This window comes from Rutidosis leptorrhynchoides, chromosome 9 (assembly GCF_046630445.1).
Source record: "Rutidosis leptorrhynchoides isolate AG116_Rl617_1_P2 chromosome 9, CSIRO_AGI_Rlap_v1, whole genome shotgun sequence".
In the NCBI taxonomy this organism is placed as follows: Eukaryota; Viridiplantae; Streptophyta; class Magnoliopsida; order Asterales; family Asteraceae; genus Rutidosis; species Rutidosis leptorrhynchoides.
Window position 1 is genome coordinate 19,600,552 of NC_092341.1, and position 21,810 is coordinate 19,622,361.

The 21,810-nt window shown below is 33.6% G+C and overlaps 1 protein-coding gene and 1 long non-coding RNA gene across 2 annotated transcripts; both read right to left on the minus strand.

Moving 5' to 3' along the window:
* Positions 1-13,713: 13,713 nt before the first annotated feature.
* On the minus strand, positions 13,714-14,328 carry LOC139867804 (transcription factor TGA2.1-like). Its single transcript, XM_071856156.1, has 3 exons — positions 14,290-14,328; positions 13,928-14,173; positions 13,714-13,827 (listed from the first exon to the last, which is right to left on the minus strand). The coding sequence occupies exons 1-3, from the start codon at positions 14,326-14,328 to the stop codon at positions 13,714-13,716; spliced, it is 399 nt and encodes a 132-aa protein (XP_071712257.1).
* Positions 14,329-15,050: 722 nt separating this feature from the next.
* On the minus strand, positions 15,051-17,327 carry LOC139867573 (uncharacterized). The gene is made up of 3 exons (XR_011765880.1): positions 16,910-17,327; positions 16,725-16,771; positions 15,051-15,770 (listed from the first exon to the last, which is right to left on the minus strand). It is a non-coding gene; the product is annotated as an uncharacterized lncRNA (long non-coding RNA).
* Positions 17,328-21,810: the final 4,483 nt, after the last annotated feature.

Below are 21,810 nucleotides of genomic sequence, written 5' to 3' on the forward strand. Positions count from 1 at the left end.
CAAGACTTACCAACACTATCAAATCGTAGCTAGAGATGCAAGGAAAAACTTTAAAACTTGGACTTGGGTGAGATTTGGCCTCCTTCTTCTCCAAGTGAGCTTTCACTCACTAAACCCTAGCGCTCTCTCTCTAAAATTGAATGGGATGTGGTTGAGAAAGTGTTTAATGTTTTAGGATAAGCTTGAACCAGCCTTTAAGTCTCCAAAACCGGACATAAGTGAAAAGACCTAAACACCCCCAAAAGATGCCATTTAAAATGGCTAAAATTGTCAAACAGCAACATCTGTCGCGTTTCGCGACAACCTGTCGCGTTACGCGACAACCATAACGTGACAACTCACACTAGGACAGGATAGGGTAGACAGAACTGGGTTTCAGAAGCTGTCGCGTCCCAGCCAGCTTTGTCGCGTATCGCGACAAGCCAGGATGCGATGAGACACATCAAAACACGATGATGGGCCTGATCAACCATTTTTTCCAAATTTTCAAGATTTAAACTATAAACAAACGATCATAGATGCAATATTAATGGTACACGAGGTTAAATACGCACCTTAAGTCATAATCGAGGAAAATGGGATGTTACAACTCTCCCCCACTTGAATCGGAGCGCGTCATCGCGATCCAAGCCGCATGACAAGCCGGAAGATACACCAATACAAATTCTTCGGGTTCCCATGTAAACTCGGAACCTTTATTTCGACTCCATTGAACTTTAAAAGTTCTCACCTCTTTATTCCTCAACCTCTTTACCTTTTCATCGAGTATAGCAATCGGCTTCTCAACATACTCTAACTTATTGTTCAGTTCAATCTCGTCTAATGGCACTCATGAAGAATCATCCGCAAGACACTTACGGAGATGGGAAACATGAAATGTATTATGGATCCCCGCAAGCTCTTCGAGTAATTCCAAACGATACGCAACTTCACCAACACGAGCTAAAATCTTAAAAGGACCAATAAACCGAGGAGCCAACTTTCCTCGTTTTTGAAACCGAATAACACCCTTCCATGGCGAAATTTTAAGCATCACCATGTCGCCTTCTAGAAACTCAATCGGCCGCCTTCGTTTGTCGGCATACGACTTTTGTGTATCTTGAGCCTTTTTCAAATGAGCCCGAATCATATCAATCTTGCTATTCGTCTCTAGAACCAAATCGGTACTCCCGATTTCTCTTTGTCCCACTTCACCCCAACATATAGGAGTTCGACACCTTCGCCCACAAAGCATCTCATACGGTGGCATCCCGATACTAGTATGATAACTATTATTGTACGAGAATTCCACCAAAGGTAAGTGCTCATCCCAACTATCACCGAAATCGATAATACACGCCCGTAACATATCCTCCAAAGTTTGATTCGTACGTTCGGTTTGGCCGTCCGTTTGAGGATGGTACGTCGTGCTCAATTCCAATTGTGTACCAATATCTTCATGAAACTTTTCCCAAAACCGAGATGTAAAACGAGTATCTCGATCCGAAATAATAGATATAGGAACCCCTTGCCTTGATATCACTTCCTTGATAAACAACTTAGCCAAAGTCTCTGACGATATCGCTTCCCGAATGGAAATAAACAAAGCACTTTTCGTCAGTCGATCAACTATCACCCAAATCGAATCAAATTGGGTTCTCGCCGTCTTTGGTAACTTTGTAATGAAATCTATGGTAATGTGCTCCCATTTTCATTTCGGGATTTCGAACGGTTGTAACATACCATACGGCTTTTGGTGTTCGGCTTTAACTTGCAAACACGTGACGCATTGTTCAACATACTTAACAACATCATGTTTCATGCCCGGCCACCAATACTCCTTCCTTAAATCAAGATACATTTTCGTCGCGCCCAGATGAATGAAATACTTTGACTTATGTGCTTCATCAAGTAGCACTCGTCGATTACCACCCATCTTAGGCACCCAAACACATCCCTGAAAGGACAACAAACCATGCGGGCCTAAGGTAATAGACTCCGTTTGCCCCACGATTCGTTCATCATGCTTGTTGTTAACAAAAACCTTAATTTGAACCTCACCAAGCTTTACAAGGAAATCGTTAGTAATAATCATGCGTAACGATCCTACTCGTATTACCGGATGTTGACTCTTTCGACTTAACGCATCCGCGACCACATTCGCCTTGCCCGGATGATATAAGATTTCACAATCATAGTCTTTCACCACATCCATCCATCTACGTTGACGATAATTCAAATCTCGTTGATCAAAAAATTGTTTCAAACTCTTATAATCCGAATAAATCGTACACTTAACACCATACAAATAATGGCGCCAAATTTTCAACGCATGCACAACCGCCGCCAACTCAAGATCATGAGTCGGATATCTCGTTTCATGTTCCTTTAATTGTCGAGAGGCGTAAGCGATGACTTTACCTCTTTGCATTAGAACACAACTGAGCCCATTTAATGACGCATCACAATAAACCATCATGTCTTCTACACCTTCCGGTAACACTAACACTGGAGCTTGACACAACTTCTCTTTTAACAATTGAAAAGCAATTTCTTGCTCGTTTTATCAATTAAATCTCGCGTTCTTTCTCGTCAACTTCGTCAATGGAGAAGCAATCTTAGAGAAGTCGTGAATAAACTGACGATAATAACCGGCCAATCCGAGAAAACTTCGGATTTCCGTAGGCGTAGTCGGTTGTCCCCAACTCTTCACCTTTTCTATCTTCCCCAGATCTACTTGAATACCATCTTTGTTTACAATATGACCAAGGAATTGAACTTCCCTTAGCCAAAACTCACATTTGGAGAGCTTAGCATACAACTTCTCCTTCCGCAACGTCTTCAACACACCACGCAAATGATGTTCATGTTCTTTCATACTCTTCGAATAGACAAGTATGTCGTCAGTGAACACTATCACTGACTTGTCCAACATAGGTTGGCACACTTGGTTCATAAGATCCATGAATGCCGCCGGTGCATTCGTAAGGCCAAAAGGCATAACTACAAACTCAAAATGCCCGTAACGCGTTCAGAAAGCCGTTTTCTCAATATCTTCCTCACGGACCCGCATTTGATGATAGCCGGACCGTAGGTCAATCTTAGAGAAATACGTTGCACCTTGGAGTTGGTCAAACAAATCGTCAATCCGAGGCAATGGATAACGATTCTTGATCGCAACTTTGTTCAACTCCCGATAATCGATGCATATCCGCATACCACCATCCTTCTTCTTCACGAATAAAATCGGAGCACCCCACGGTGAGGCACTCGGTCGAATAAAACCCTTCTCAAGCAACTCTTGGGTTTGATTTAACAACTCTTGCATTTTCGTTGGTGCTAAACGATAAGGAGTTTTAGCAATGAGGGTAGCCCCCGGAACCAACTCGATGCGAAATTCAACTTGCCTTTCCGCCGGAACACCCGGTAATTCATCCGGAAAAACGTCTTCGAATTCATTAACAACAGGAATTTCACGAATGGATGGTGGCTCTTCGCGAGTATCAACTATATGGGCAAGAAAAGCCATACCACCGCTAGTAAGGAAACGACGTGCCCGTGCAATAGTGCATAATGACACAAGTCTTCACCGCTTCTCACCATGAATAATTAACTCTCCCCCACTAGGGGTCTTCACACGGATAGACTTTTCATGGCATGCGATATCGGCTCTATAATGATCGAGCCAATCCATGCCAATGACAATATCGAATTCACCCAAAGTCATCGGGATAAGATCAATTTTAAACGTTTCGGAACCAAACACAATATCACAATCATTACAAACATCAACCCCTAGCACCGTCTTACCATCCGCTATTTCAACTTCTACCAGATGACTTAACTTAGCTAGTGGTTTATCAAGCTTAGACACAAATCAAGGAGACACAAACGATAAATTAGCACCGCTATCAAATAGTACACTTGCCGGATTAGAGTTAACCATGAAAGTACCTGAGACGACTTCGTTGGATTGCTTGGCCTCATCATTGGTCATCAAATAATTACATCCCCGAGCAGTACCCGCCACCTTCTCTAACTTCTTAACATTGTCGGTGTTCAAATCGGGACACTCAGGCCTTCAGTGCCCTTCTTTACCACAATTATAACAAGTGAGTTTGGGTGTAGATGATTGTTTCGGGCAATCACGAGAGATGTGACCTTTATGCCCACAGTTGTAACAAGTGACCACATGACCACCGGAATTGCCCCTCTTCACACTACCAACGCTTTCGGAGCCCTTCTTGCTCTTATTGTTTGAAAAGTTCGAATGACTCGAACTCTCAAACTTTCTTTTACCGGAAGTAAAGCCACTCTTTCTCAAAATGAGCGCTTCAAAACCCTTTGCCATGTTGAACAATTCATCAAAACTTTTTACCACACTTACACTAATCTTTTCTTAATAGTTATCGTTCAAGATTCGGTAAAAATCTTCTTTCAACATTTTATCATTCCCGACATATTCCGGGCAAAATTGGGTCTTTGACAAGAAAACGGATTTGAGAGTGTTTAAATCCATCGACCCTTGCCTCAAGGAACGCAACTCGTCCTTGAGTCTAGTAAGATAGGCCGAACTTCGGTATTCGTCGAAAAACTCCTTCTTGAATTCATCCCAAGTGAATTCCATGCATTGTTCTTCGCCATAAAGTTGATCTTCGCGTCCCACCACAATTTAGCATCACCTCTTAACATGCTACAACCATACCTCGTCTTTTTATCGAGAGGACATTCACATGTACGAAAAGCCCCCTCCATATCGGAGATCGAACGGGCACTCTTAAGTGGGTCCCGTTCGCCATCAAAGGTAGGAGGTTGTGAATCCTTGAAATTCTTATAAAAGAAGTCCCTTCTTTCAACATTATCCTCTTGAAGGACAACCTTAATTTGTTGTTTTACTACGTTGACTAGTTGCTCGTCAATCGTATCTAGAAACATCTTCTTAACGTCTTCGAGAAACTTCGCTTTATTGACGTTTAAAGATAGCCTCAACCTTTGCTGTAAACTCGGCATCCTCACTCGTACCACCGTCATTGGTGTCGTGTCCGTTTCTCATCTTCATACTATAAAACGGAAATAGATTAAACAACGACACGAAGGACATGCCACAAAATATACACATATACACCTCACCGCCCCATCTTGCTCAAAAATCGTCGTACATCACTTGTTTGACACGATTTGAACCCGTAACAATGGTAGCTAATCATTGTTATGTGACCACGTCGCATCAACTTGCTAGTACAACGTCTATCTCGCTTGATGATTGCAAAAACAACACAAAACAATTAGCGCATAGTTAGTTCACCTAAACCTAGGCACTAACCAATCCCCGGTCCGACCCGTCTCCTACAAGTCCCACATACAACGCATACATAAATAAGTCTAAGTCTAGGCACAAATCTCAAGTCGCATAAATCCCTTAGACCATGCTCTGATACCACTTGAAACAACCCAACCCGTATTTAACATGAGTAATTTTTTTTTTTTTGTAAAGTAATTAAAACATTTACGCGCCATTCAAAAGGTGTAAACCAATCAATACAACCTGTTAAAGCTTACAACAAGTTTAATGATTACAAAAGGCACGAAGGCCAATGATTTAAATGTAATACAAGTTCGACCCATTAAATTGATAGTTTTAATCCAAACTACACCCGAGCATGGTTTGGGGCTAAACTACCCAAAAACGCTAGGTCGACTTCCAAAAGCTTCAACAATAGTCCAACATAGGGAACTAGTATCCAACAACCCCCTTTCCCTTGTCCGCACCTGCATCTAAAAAGATAAACAACGAGAGGGGTAAACTAACGCTTAGTGAGTGCAATAATTATACATATGCATATATAATCTATCTACTTGCATTCACTTACACAATACCACATACAAGCTAGCAATTTAATAGCATACCAATCTCAAGTATAATGCTACAAACCTCCGACCACACAAGCTAGCACGACAATAGCATATAACGCGAACAATATGATATACTACACTACAACACACAACCATGGTTAACCAATCGTACAAAGGGATGGTACTTGAACTTCCCATCGGTGTTCATAACAACCGCTAGTGTACAACAACATATATCACTAACCCTTGGACAACACATATCCGTTCATAAGACCGTTAGGGTACAACACATATATCACTAACTTGGACAACATATATCCTTTCATAAAATCCGTTAGTATACAACAAATATATCACTAACTCGGACAACACATATCCATTCATAGAATACGTTAGTGTATAACAACATATATCACTAACTCGGACAACACATATCCATTCATACAAATAAACACATCATATACGTACATGTATACTTATCCCACTCACCTTAACACGTCGGTGATGATCAAACACTTCCATATGCTTCAAAGCAAAGTACCTAATAAATTAAGTACACATTCAATACACAAACTTGTGGAACTAGCAACATTACTTAACTCTTGAGCATTTAATGACCCAAATGCATTAAATGACCCATTTACACCAAAACCGTCCATTAACACCAACTAACACCAACTTAGGGTATTTCATACCCATTTCACCCAATTAGGTCAATCATTACCCATTTGACCCATTTTAATACTTAGGCTTACAAACTAGGTCAAACTTGGACCCATTAACAATCTTTCATCATTTAACTAGTGTATTAGTGATTAACAACACCATTTAACACTTACAACCTCAATTCATAAGACCAAACCCTAGATTAAAGCTATTAGGGTTTCCTTACATCATTATAACCCAAATTCACCCATTTTACCCCCAAATGGGTCTTACAAGTTCCAAGTGAACAAAACCCTAGCATAAACTAATTAAAACTCAAAACATAGAGTCAAGACTTACCAACACTATCAAATCGTAGCTAGTGACGCAAAGAACAACTTTAAAACTTGGACTTGGGTGAGATTTGGCCTTCTTCTTCTCCAAGTGAGCTTTCACTCACTAAACCCTAGCTCTCTCTCTCTCTCTAAAATTGAATGGGATGTGGTTGAGAAAGTGTTTAATGTTTTAGGATAAGCTTGAACCAGCCTTTAAGTCTTCAAAACCGGACATAAGTGAAAAGACCTAAACACCCCCAAAAGATGCCATTTAAAATGGCTAATATTGTCAAACAGCGACATCTGTCGCGTTTCGCGACAACCTGTCGCGTTACGCGACAACCTGTCGCGTTACGCGACAACCAAAACGCGACAACTCACACTAGGACGCGATAGGGTAGACAGAACTGGGTTTCAGAAGCTGTAGCGTCCCAGCCAGCTTTGTCTCGTATCGCGACAAGACAGGACGCGATGAGACACACCAAAACGCGATGATGGGCCTGATCAACCATTTTTTCCACATTTTCAAGATTTAAACTGTAAACAAACGATCATAGATGCAATATTAATCGTACACGAGGTTAAATACGCACCTTAAGTCATAATCGAGGAAAACAGGATGTTACAAAATTGTAGATTTTTGAGCTACTTTTAATTCAAAAGAGTGAAAAAAGTGTGAGTGATTCTATAGAAGATAGAGATAGGTGAGAGACAGTGGGTAACCGTTGAAAAAAGGCTCACGTTTAAAGGCCGTGATCTTTTGGGTTTTTTTTGCTGGATGCTAAGCAAAGGACTAATCATGTGAAACACATGAGTAAAGGAAGAAAAGACTGGGAAATGGTAAGGATATGTGTAGTGGCATTTGTTATGTTCGAGTGATGGATCTTTGGTTCGGTGATGCCTTTGTCAAATCTAGGATTTTCTTTTGATTGTTACTATGGTTTGAGTCTTAAGGCGGAAAGATTTGAAGGCTTATTGGCTCAGTTTCATTTTAGGCAATTTGGTGGGTTATGAGTCTAAAGTGAAGATGTTTTTGTGTTTTTGGTCTGTTTCCTTTTAGTGCAACAACAAAAAATTTGTTTCTATTATCTGCATTGTGTTTTGTCTATTGAGTTTTAGTCGAATGGGCATTGAAAAGCTTGTAAGCCCTTTGTTGACTTCCTTATGTAATCGTATGATTTTTTCACTTTTTTGTGAAAATTCATTTTTAATTTCAACTCATGTTTTTTTGTCAAAACAATAATAATCCATTTGTCAAGAATATGGAAGGACTTGGTGTATTTTTGGGAGAGCTTACGGAACTCTTTCGGGATTAATTCTCAATAAAGTTGTGGAACAATTTTTCCATATGTCGCCTAAATGACAGGGGGTTTGGAATGTTCTAATTCATTTTTCATTGACTAAGTTTGATGATTGGTAACTGAATCGGTTAAGGAGCATATTGTCGAAGCGACAGTATACGTATTTTGATGCATCTGTATGTCGAGGCGTCTCCGGCGCAAGCCTCATTTATTTGGAATTCCATCGTCCTGACAAAGGTTATTATCTTTTAGTGGGTTGCAATTCAAGGTACTATCTCGTGAAAATTGTGCTTTCCAATAGATACGTATAATAGATTGGTAGTGATGTGAGATGTATTTGGTGCTAGGAAAGATTTGAATCAATAGAGCATATTCTATTACATTGTCCTCGTTTCTATAGCAACTACCCACTTAACGACGCTTCAACCAAATGACAGCCCGAATCGCTAACATTTCTTCAGCCGACAACGACCCAACCCCACCTAAACCACAAAGTCTAATTACTATAATAAATAGAAAAACACTATCAGTAGAACACAAAACACCGAACTAGTGACCGCCAAAGGAATCATCCTAAACCGCGCCATAACTCCACAAACCTACACTGGGGAACTCAACAACACCGCCTTCAAGACCGTCTACTAGAAATCAAGGAAACTAACGCTCGATACAATAAGCCAAGCCAGTTTACATAAACTATAAAAATCATAGAACGAACCCGCAAAACCACCATATTAAACCACCCAGCGGTGATTAAACTCTTGAAAATCCGAAAGCCAACGAGAAGAAATTAAGATCAGCAACAATGCCATATAAGAAGCTAAGCTAAGATGAAAGCAACTTTACATACTTGTATTGATGACTCAAATGCTAATAATTGCAATGTACCTACTTGCGATGTTTAAATTTTTTTTTTTTCCCTGAAAAAAACTAATCATATAACTAATTGGACATTAAAAAAAAAAAGGAATGAAGACCGAAATCTATTACATTCTATGAAAATGCCATTGCCATGACATCATTTCATAATTTTAACCTTAGCTTAAAAAATTATATGGGACACATGTCACATATCTAAGACATCAATTGTTTTTGAATTTAAAAAATAATACATTAACCAATAACAAATATTTTTTCAGTAAAAAAAAATCTTAAAAAGATAAATACAATAAAGGGTTGTTTTAAAGACTAAACAAAAAAAAAAGGAAATAAATATGGGTAATAAAAAAAATACGGAGCCGTGTATAAGTCCTGACAAATGACAAAAAACCTCGCTCACACTCGCCTGCACCTGTTCCAGACTGTCTCTCTCTCTCAACTCTCATGCATCATTCTTTTCCCAAATCCAAAAAATCCTAAATGTTTCAATTCCAATTCCAATTCCAATTCCAATTCCATTTCCATTTCCATTAAACAACAATTCAAATTCAAATTTATACGGAGTAGTATCTTTCTTCTTCTACAGATCTCTTTGCTTCCATTTTTTAATCTCAATTTTTCCTCATTACATCTCAATATTTTTCTACAGAACCGAGTTGCTGCAACATTTTTCTACAGATCTCTTTGTATTTTATAATACATGTTTCATCTAATATGGGTGTTGTAATAAGTGTTGTTTTTTTCAGAATATACAGCAAATCGGAAGAGAAAAAGAAGGCGGAGGAAGACTTAAAACCAGCTGCCGGAGATAAAAAGGTGGGTATGGGTTCGTTGTTTCTTCCATTCCTTCGTGATTTTGTATTTTTTTTTTCTTAATCTAATGTTTTTGTTTGCGCTGCTTTGCTTTCTTTTGTTTATGTGTCATTTTGCTGCTTTTTGTAGTGCCTGCATCTTTTTTATTGTGTTTATATTATTTTTCCAGGTTGTTGAATGACTGGATAATTTTGCTATTGAGGTTTTTTCAATCGAGGTTTTTGCAATTGAAACCCTAATTTTATCAACTGAAAAGTAAGTGACATGTTTATACTTCTCTGTGTTTTTAATTGTTGTGTTACCGTATAGTTACAGCTGTAAACACAAGTGCCATGTGTATGTTCTGTGGCAGTGTATACAGATTCACTATCTATAACTACTTGCATATGCTGCTGTTTATGTATTAGGGTGTTGGTTACCTTTTACTTGGTAAATGATTTCTATGGATGAATAGTTATTCACATGTAGGTTTTTTTTCTGTTTACGATGGTGGTTAATTCTATTTCTTCTTTATTGCTACGGTATCTATGGTGTGTGTTATCATGGCTATCTTAATATGTTTTCCTCTTATACTGTGTTTTGCATTCTGCCTATTTATAGCACGTTTAAAACTAAGTGGTGTTCATGGGGTGGGCGATGAAAAAATGATGGAGGATTTAGTGTAGCAGTATGAGGAAGTGGCTAAGTCTCGGATATATTACAAAATGATGATTCAATTGTTTTTTTTTTTGTTAATGTATATATGCTTAGTAAATTCGGTTGCTAATGTTGTTCTCAGTTTGGCAGACATGGAGCTTATAGTAGACGCAATGATGTAACATCTTTTGTTCAAAAATATTCTTCATGAATTCATGAAAGAAATCAGATAAATATATCTGAAATGGCTAGAAGAAAATGAATCTGAACTTACCAAAGAGGAATACATATGTGACTTACATCGACATAAGCTCATAAAGAAATTAAATATTGTTTTTGACACCGAGCCTGGTAATTTCAGCAAAATCATGGAGCTTATGCAAAAGATTTTAAGAATGTAGCCAACCCCTAAATCATATTGAGAAAGAGATTGTTGTTGACTTTGATGCATCATTTGTCAGTCAACTGTAAATACATTTTCTCATTAACTATAGTATTTATATTGATATGCATATGTTGAATGACAAATTATTAGCTTCTACCATTAAACTGAGTAAGCCCGTTCAAATGTGTAAGGTACATTATTTTGCCCATTTTTGAATTTTTTATTATTTGTGGATAAGTTCTACTGATTTTAGTGTATTGTGTTGTATTCGCATTTCAAATAGTTTTTCAACTTTTAATACTGTATAACTTAGTGGTGACAATTTTACCTACAATTTATATTAAAATAGAGAGGGGGGTAATTTCTCTGAAGGATTTAATGAAGTTTTGGAGCATTGTGTATGAATTTATTTTGTTGCTTCATGTTAAGGTAGGGTTCATTTTATTAGAATTTTTTCTTATATCATGTTTATATTGTAAAATTTCTGAAGTACCCACTTTTTTCAGTATCATAATAATTTGTATGTTATCTCCTTCAATGAATGTCTACTTATTTGGTTGATTATTATTAGGTAAGCAATGACAATTCCTAAGATCGATAAGAAGATTGTCAAGTAAGCAATGACAATTCCTAATGTCTACACATTGTTTTGTAAATAATTTTTTAGGTGATGAATTTTCTAAATGTTTTCCATTGAGTTGGGTAATGCATGTTTTGTCTTGATTGGAGTTTCTTACATATTACGGAGTACGAATTTACTCTGGTCGTAGTGGTAGTGAGTGGGCACATTATCGATTTACTGAGATGTTCATTTGTGTAGGGAAAAATGGCATATTGGACTAGGCATCAGTGTCTGTTGAATCATATTTTCGGGATAAAACTTCTATTAGTGGTATTAGTCTTTCAGGTTTGTAAATGTCTTTTTTTCATTGTTTGGTGACATCAAATTATTTCAGCTGGGATAACTACATGTGTCAAAATGGGTAACACAAAGATTTTGAGTAGCGGTGAATGACCCAGATAGTGGGGTATAACTAGGTGTGTCAAAATGGGTAACACAAAAGTTTTGAGTAGCGGTGAATGAATTATTGAATGACCAATGGTTCACTTGATTTCATAAGCATCATTGTTATGGTTCATTTGATGTGGTTTCATCTATGTGCAAGAGTTTGTTCATGTGTAGATGAAAATGGTACAAGTTAATTACTTTTCTATACTGATTTCACTTAATTTCTATCATATTGTTGCCTCAAGTTGAATGAGCGTGTGTCTATCCAGGTTATCTAAATTTTGATGATGATGTGTGTGATGTTGATGGTGATTGTGCACCTGATGTGGAAACAACACAGGTTTTTGAGTTTCAATAATTGATACATTCCTTTCAAAAATTAAACAGAGTAACCATACATCATAAAAAGATAGGTTTGGTGAATTTTATTTGTTGCTTTTGCATTTCCCTTATCTTTTTCGCTTAAAATTTAATTGTGATAATTTGTGTTAGGTTCTTGATTTCTATGTATACTGTGGTTGTTTTAGTGCAAATTCACAATGACTTAAAATGTCCATTCAAACCAACCATTCTTATGTGTATTATGTAGTTTTTTTTTTTTTTTTTTTTTTTTTTTTTTTTTTTTTTTGCCTAGCTGAAGTGTGGAGGCCTTTATTATGGGCAAGTTATTGATCATATTATTCAAGTATTCGGTTAAACATTTTGTTAAACATTATTCAACATATCATTCAAGTATTCGGTTATTCACTTAAACATTGTTGTTTTCTATTTCGTATAACTTGAAAAATCATGTTATTTTATCTACATGTTGATTGTATAACATATCATTCAAAAAAGTTTTCTTTAAAATCCCGTGATTCCACGGGTCTCTGCACTAGTTTATGTTATATTCTAAAAGCCAAAACCATATATTGTTCAATTTATCGCATGTCATTTCCCTTTATTTTTAATATTATTATTTTTTAACTAATTGCAAACAGTTATCAACATAATTCTCAGAATACCCTTTCAGGAGAAGAACTGAAACTAGCTCGACCCAAACAAAAACAACCAAACTTCAACAAACACAAACAAACAAAACTAAAAACACTTTCTTGCAATGTTGCAATGTACTCCTAATACTATAATTTACTATGAGTACAAATTGTATTTACGTTAATAGAAGTGTCAGAGTATATTAACAACACGTAATATCCTTACCGTCCATTTTATATTTTAGCTAACATCTTTTCAACAATACAAAAAAGTGTTTATGTCTATCGACGTTAGTAGAAATAGATAAAAATAAACAATTTAAATTAAATTAAAATTATAAGTTGCATTTGCTTTCGATTGCTTTTGATCATTTATCTATTGTCATGATTATGTAGAAAGAGATATTTATCTACAGAAAATATTTCCATTTATAGCATGGTGGGTTTCCCACACTTTGGAAGCTTCCTTGATATAACAAAACATAATAATTACAGAGTATATAAAATTCATAAAATAAATAAAAACTAACAAAAATAAGACTTTAACATGTTATTCTCAAAAGTATATACATTATTATATACTCCGTATTAGCTAGTTAAAGATCGGCAGTTTCGCAGGATTTTTTAAGGGTCTAATCATTTAAGCTATAAAATTAAATATATAAATTAAAGAAACTATTATTACATTAAACCAAATGTTTTTTAAGGGTTTGAAATTTTTAAAGTTTCAAAATGTACTAACGAACTATTATTAAATCTATGATGAACATTAAACCAAATGTTTTATAGGGAATTCAAATTTTTAAAGTTTCAAAATGTACTAACGAATAAATAAAAAAATAAAATTTTGATTCAAATTAAATAAATCATCTCCGATGTTGTGATGCAGTTTTATGCAATTGAATTAAGAATTGTGAATTGTTAGATGATCATGAATTGTGAATAATGTCATAACTCTTTGTCTTGTTGTTAGTACTTTGTGCATCCGTGAGAAAGTCTTCTGTCGTAATTCGCCAGTCTATAATGAATTGAAACATTATATGTAATAAAATGCATAATATTGTAATATTTTTTTTTTAATTGTTTAGAAGATGTATGAAGTTTATGATTTAGTATACCTCATCCATATATTTGTGCATAATAGTAAGTTTACCAACTAAAAATGACTTAGAATTGTAATAATTTGACATTGCCACTTTGTCTCCTTTATTCACAAAATGTTTTCCTGTTAAAGTATTTGATATTGTGGCTTCTATATTTTTAAATTTTGTAGTAAGTGCAATCTCTTCGTTCGTAATTTCAGATGTTAAAGATTTCATTTTTTCAAGTTGAGGTCCAAAAACTTCAACATGATTGTTAATTAACTGTCACAATCAAGATCAAATTAATGTATGTTAATCTCGAAATTGAAATATGAAAAAATAGTTAATATAAAACTAATAATAATAAATAAGGTAAAGAAATAGTTTCATGTACTTGCCTGTAGCATATCAGTTGGATGTAATCCACCAATCCACATTATACACCGCTGAGTAGAACACATCCAAGTACCATAAGTAATAATAAAGACATCAATTTAGTAGCAAATTTTTTCATATTAAATAAGCTATAAAGATGTGATAATATGTTTTCGATAATCGGTAGAATGTCGTCTTCAATGAATTCTCCAATCAAACTTCTACATAGTTGTAATATACGTTGGTGATGTTTAGCAAATCAATCACTATACTTTTTGCTAAAGTTAATCGGATCCTCAGGAAATATTTAAACAAAAACTTATAATATATACATAGTATTTTTTTTTATAAGATCAAAGTATATAAATTATATTAAATTAAGATGTACTACGATTGGGGTCTTGGTTTCTGGCAATATGTAAATGTGATATAATACTTTAGCAATGTAATTGTAAATGGATTGAGAATGAAAGTCATAAATTCGTATATTTTCTTGGTGAACATGTATTAAAAAAGTACCTTTTTGTGGTAGTCGTTTTTTAGTTGTATTTCCCTGTTCAGTTGTATAACGTTTTCTTCCATCTTAGTGAAGTACGTTTACAATAAAAAACAAAATTGTACGTTAACTATAACAGTTTGAAATTAATAATTACTATTGTCATTATAACAATTGGAACCTTTTCTTTTCTTTTTTTTTCTTTTTTTGGTGTTTCATAACTGCTTTTCTATTCTTTGCTTTTTTCTTTTCTTTCTGCTAAAAAAATAAATAACATATTAATTATATTTGACTCATGTAAATGTAGTTAGAATAAATTATTTCAATTTTTGTAATCTCATACTTTATAAGTTAATAAAACATATTATTAATGCTTTTGTTATTTCAGAATTTCTACCAGAGTAAATATTGTGCATATAACCCAATATGACAACATAGCTAAAAAGGAAACAAATAATTTTGGATAATTCCATTACTACTATTTTCAAGAAATAGTCCGGTTCATAACTCAATATGACAAACAAAAAACATCAAAACATTATAACCCAAATTTGCATTCAAAAATCATGTTGACCCATCATGACTTTAAAATACGTAATAACCCATTATAACCTTAATTTTACTTTTAAAACCCATTATAACCCTAAATTGACTTTTCAAACCGGTTATAACCCATATAATCATGTTGACCCATTATAACTCAAACCCATTATAACCCTAATATGATTTTTCAAACTCATTATAACCCTAATTTAACTTTTAAACCCCATTATAACCTATTATGACCAATTATGACCCATTATGCACATCAACGCAATCAGAAAGTCATTCTGATTCTGATACATATTAAAATTACATATATATTATCAAATTTTTGTAGTCATCGCAGAATTAAACCGTGATACGATAAAATTGGTAAAATTACCATGAGAGTGCATCATTTGCTTCAAGATAAGATGATTCATCGAACCAGAGAAATTCAGTATTGCCTCCATATTCATGCATTTGCTACATACATTTAAAAAAAATAAAAACAATCCATTAGTAACAGTTTAGTAATATAGTTGAACACAAATTAAGTAATGTGCATGATGAGTAAATGTAAACTACAATAGGGAGATGTCTGGGTGATATTGAACTGTTTCACTTTGTTAACCAGCGAGCCTGACCCGCCCATTTTACTATCTATACAACAAAAAAAGATATGTAAACAAAGAGGAATGAGCAATTGGCTAAGTTAATTGAAACTAAATTATTTTCATTGACAATAAGCACAACCAATGTATAAACCTATATAAATACTAAAGTAAGTTCAAATATTATCAAAACAATAACAAACTTGCTGTAATAAACAATTGGCGCAATATCATTTGAGAAAAGACCCAACAAAACTAAAATACCCCACTCACAGACCCAAACCTATATATATTAGAATTAAAACTAAGCATATTCTAGCTAATGTTCTTTAATAAGAATCAAATTATATAAATGCATACATCCAACATCTAACAGTAGATACCATTTCTCAAACAAAGCATCTAGCTTTGATCTAATATATTTTCATTAGCAAAAATAATTAAAATTATTCAGCTAAAATCTACTAAAAAAACACTTCAGACTGTTATAACGAATGACAAATTATGACCCACTGAAAGTTCTATTAAACGTGTTTGTAGATTCAGAATCCCTTATACCAAAAAAAATGTCACACAATACTCAAATTACACTCCGTATTCTCTAGGAAATAAGCAATCATTATCGATCCAAAAAATATGAACATAACATACCCTCAGTACAACAATGATACATGCACCTCTGAGTTACCATGCTCAACATCTTCAAAGAGATCCACTTCCAAAACACGACCTACAGAGGTATGTATGATGATATCATCAGATAAAGTCAAAAGTAGCAAACAAAATGAAAATACCAGAGTATTGACATACAACATAATGCTTTTACCTGTTCCGGCATCTGATGCGATAAACAATCGGACGATCCAACAAAACCTAGTAAAAAATAATAAAGCAAATAAACCTCAAATCAAATAAAGAACAATATCATTGGAAATAAAAAAAATACAGTTAGGCAAAAATATTGAAAGAATAACAAAGCAAATAAACATTAAATTAAACAAAGAGCAATACCTTTGAAGCATAAGCAAAGTAATTGTAGTTATCATTGACTGATTACGATGTGTTATCACTGGATCGACTCACGTAAGCTCTCATATCAACTAAAATTAGTATATCGTATTTGACAATTATAGATATTCAAGAACATGTTATCTTACTAAAGGAAGATGAATTGTGAAATTGATATATAATTATGTATGAAATTGCGAAAACATTGCTACAAATTGATCGAATTTATTCAAGAAAAACTATCAGATTGAATGTTTGATTGTGAATTAGGGTTAGATAAAGTTTAAGAATTAATGAATTTGTTGGAAACGAAAAATGATGATTATGAACGTAATTTTGACTATCAGGGTTTTTAGGGTTTGTAATCGGGAATAGGATCACTTGATTCAAGTGGGAGGGTAGTTTACCTAGGTTTTAAGCAAAGGGTAAATCAGGTATAAAAATATTAGAGGATGATTTATTAGCTAATGAAGATAATCAATGGTTTATATGATGGGGTGATTGATGGTCTTTTTTAATTCAATGGCTTAAAGTGGTGTTTGTAAATAATTATTAAGTAATAATGACTCTTTTTAATGTATAGTAGAATTTTGAAATAAATAATTAGTATAGGCCATTCATTATAGTATAATGAAATGCACTATTGTGTAGTTGTATAGGGAATTACGTTGGCGTAACATTGTTGTGGGAATATGAGATCTTTGTGGTAAATATTGTGTTGTGGTGTGTAGAGTTTTGTGAGTGATGCGTTAAAATATAATTAGTAGTTAAGTAAAAAGAGAGAAAAAAAATTAAATATGGTATAAACCCGTTAAATAAGAACAAAGACTCAAGTCCTCATCGAATCTGGGCTCTGTATGAATCAAATGAAATATTTCCTAGAGTCGTTACATGAAATTGATTTATTAGGGTGTAAACATTTGTCTACACGATTGAGCAAAATCTATCTATTTCAAGGACTTAAAGTGAAAATGACAAATTGATTCAGAATAAATATTATTATCAAAAGTTAGTTAGCAAACTGATTTACATAATAATTACTTAGTATATCTGTCGATGTTCATTGTTGAAGTCAGTTTATGCAAATTCCCTTACATTTACATATTAAACTTACATTACATTTTCGCTATCTTAAGCTAACTTCAGGGAAGGGTGCATCAATAGTAAAATCTAATATTTGAATTTTAGTGCTTATGTTGATGTTGATTAAGTTAAAAGTATATATTTGAAAAATAATCAAATGATTTTTGAATATTTTTGGGTTCATCTTTGATTTTCTAGAATAGTAAAAAGAATAAAATGTTACTACTAGATCTATTGATTTGACCATATGGCAATGAGTAATGTTACTTCTGAAGTATTGTGAAACTTAAAATTGTTAGATTAAAACTTCTTTGCTTATACCTTAATGTGATAATAGTTCAACTATGATCGATGCTAACTTCGATTTCCATGAAAGAACAGAGCACTTGGAGGTAGATGTACATTACATTCGGAAAAAGGTTAGTGCTTATACTTTGATTAGGTCTTATAATTAATTTGCTGATATTTTCATTAAAGGCCTAAGATTAAAGGTTCATGATATGTTTTGCAAGCATCTTGATCTTGTTGATCTATTCCAAACTAATGGGGAAGTGATAAAATGAGCATGTTTGTGATATAATCTTATTTGGAATATTTTGTTCTGAACTTATATTGAAATACTTTCTACTAAGTATGAATTGAAGAAGTTTAGTGTCAATCTAAATTTATGAAACTCAATGGACCACTAATGCTATTTCCAAAATACATACATACATACATATATATATATATATATATATATATATATATATATATATATATATATATATATATATATATATATATATATATATATATATATATATATATATATATATATATATATGCCCTATTCGTCGAATAGAGAGAGAGAGAGATGACTTTCTCTACTTTCGAGAGTTCACCCTAGGTGGAGAAATGACTTGTCTTTATTCTCGAATAGGGGAATGATTGTCTACATCTCACCTCCCCCGTACACCACTTATCTGTTATTGGGTTTTGTTGTTATATATATATATATATATATATATATATATATATATATATATATATATATATATATATATATATATATATATATATATATATATATATATATATATATATATATATATATATAGTTTTAGTATTATCATTTTAATCTGTCAATCAAGGTTTCTGATCCCTTTTTATTCATCCCATATTGTTTGTATAACTGATTAACACCTCTTTATGTTATTTCATTTAGTGCATTGAGTGAGTTCCTTGTGTGATTAAATGAAGATTGAAGTTTCTACTCTTGTTTTTGAGTTTTTTTCTGTTTGATTGATTAATGAAATGTTTCACTAAAACGCCCTTGACTCGATATATATATATATATATATATATATATATATATATATATATATATATATATATATATATATATATATATATATATATATATATATCTATTGTTTTAGTATTATCATTTCAATCTGTCAATCAAGATTTCTGATCCCTTTTTATTTATCCCATATTGTTTGTATAACTGATTAACACCTCTTTATGTTATTTCATTTAGTGCGTTGAGTGAGTTCCTTGTGTGATTAAATGAAGATTGAAGTTTCTACTCTTGTTTTTGAGTTTTTTTCTATTTGATTGATTAATGAAATGTTTCACTAAAACGTCCTTGACTCGATATATATATATATATATATATATATATATATATATATATATATATATATATATATATATATATATATATATATATATATATATATATATATATATATATATATATATATAAACTGACCAGATTGGGCGCCTCTCCACTCGTATGCGTCACATCTACTGCGATTCGTAGCATCCGACAGGAGTGACTGTGTCAGAATTCTGGTCGAGAATTCTGGTCGAGCCAGAAAAATGCGGCTTATCTATACGAAATACAGTGCATATGGACTTGTACAAAGGTTTTTGATCATTTTAACGTCTAACGCGTTTGACTCCAAAAACTTGCAACTTCTATCCCTTACCTCCCGAAATCCTATATAGGAGTCCCGAGAGATGTTTCGGGACTCTTCCTTCCGTTTCTACAATAAATCAACTTCCAACGGTATTTCTTTCAAAATAACACATACATTTCAACAAACCATTTTTGACATACATAACCTGTATAACTTTGACCCAAAATCTGCATAAGCATGAAAACATCATATTTTCATAACTTATGACCCAAAGTTACAAATAAAAAGATAATAACGTTTGCTTCCAAGTGGTCAAATATCTTCACGGTGGCAAGAGTAGGAACAATCCACTTACCACAAGTCTTCAATCTATCTTTTTTTTTTTGTTAGAACGATAATTTTAGCATCGAATCCTCTCATTTGCCACCTATTTTTTCAAGGATACGGGCCTAGAACCAACTGATGCTTTTTATCACTCAGCCAATAGTTCGGTGGTCTTAAATCTATCTTCCAGCTACACTTCTCTTTTCATATAGATCCCGATGCATTAACACTTACAACAACATATAAACTCCACAGGTAAGCATTTAAGCTTAGTGAGTACATGTGTATGTAAAACCCAAAATCTACAAATAGAAATGCGAAGTAAAAATGTAAACATTACTGTTTACACTTTGCATTAACGGGGCCGTAGCAACTACAAAAACATGGCAATTGAGCTAAGCAATTAAACCACCTGCAAATAACTAGCCTCGGCTAGCAAATTGGCCTCGACCAAACTATTACCCAAGTTGAGGACTCGTCCCTGACCCAATTATGTACCCATGTACACACCTTGCAAAATGTTCACTAATGAAGACAAGAAAAGGAACTTCGTTAGCAACCTATCAATGTAACCAATACATATAATTAACTCCCTAATTAACCACTAACCATTACTTTCACTTCAAATCTAGAACTGTGTCACGTCACACATTTTATTTTCTTTTTACCAAAAACTCATTTTTCTTGTTTCCACTAACACTAATGAAAATGAAATTTCAACGTTTCGACTCAAGTTAAGCTTCCAACATAATCCCATTCTATAAATTACTTCCTTTACTTAATCATTTTTCCAATGAAACATAACTAAAACATGACACTTCTAGTTTCAAAAATCAAGTTTATGACTTAAACACTTTCAAACATGATTAGGCACGGAAGTATACCTACGTTTGTTTCTATGTTTTTTGTATGTTTATGGATGTAGGTATTTTAGGGTATATGTATGTGTGCGGGAATGTTTGTTTGGATGTATGTACGAATGTATGTTTTCATGTATGTATGCTTTATGTATTGATTAGGCACGGATTTAGGTATGTAGGTTTGTATGGATGTATGTAGGTTTATGTTTGTAGATATGTACGTCTAGGTGTGTTGCTGGTTGTTGGTATGAGGTCATATATGTTTATTGTCCTTTTAGTGTAGCTTTTTCTGGATATGTCTTGAGCTCCGCAAAGCAGTCTAAGGTACGTTCCCATATATATATATATATATATATATATATATATATATATATATATATATATATATATATATATATATATATATATATATATATATATATATACACACACACACACACACACACACACACACACACACTATTTTATTTTGTTTCCTAGGTCTTTTTTTTACGACCATATTATACGAGGCAACAGCAAGCGTCAATCCATTGGCGACTTGACTGCCGTTTAGTGGCTAAATTGAACTCCAGGTTTGATTTAAAATCCATGGAAATTTGATTCTACCATTTTCATGGCGTCTCCTTTCTATTACTTCCCATCATGTCTTTTTTTTTTTGTATTTATTTATTTATGTCATTTTATCTAAAGTATTTACTTTATTTATTTATTTATTTTTATTTGTTTTTGC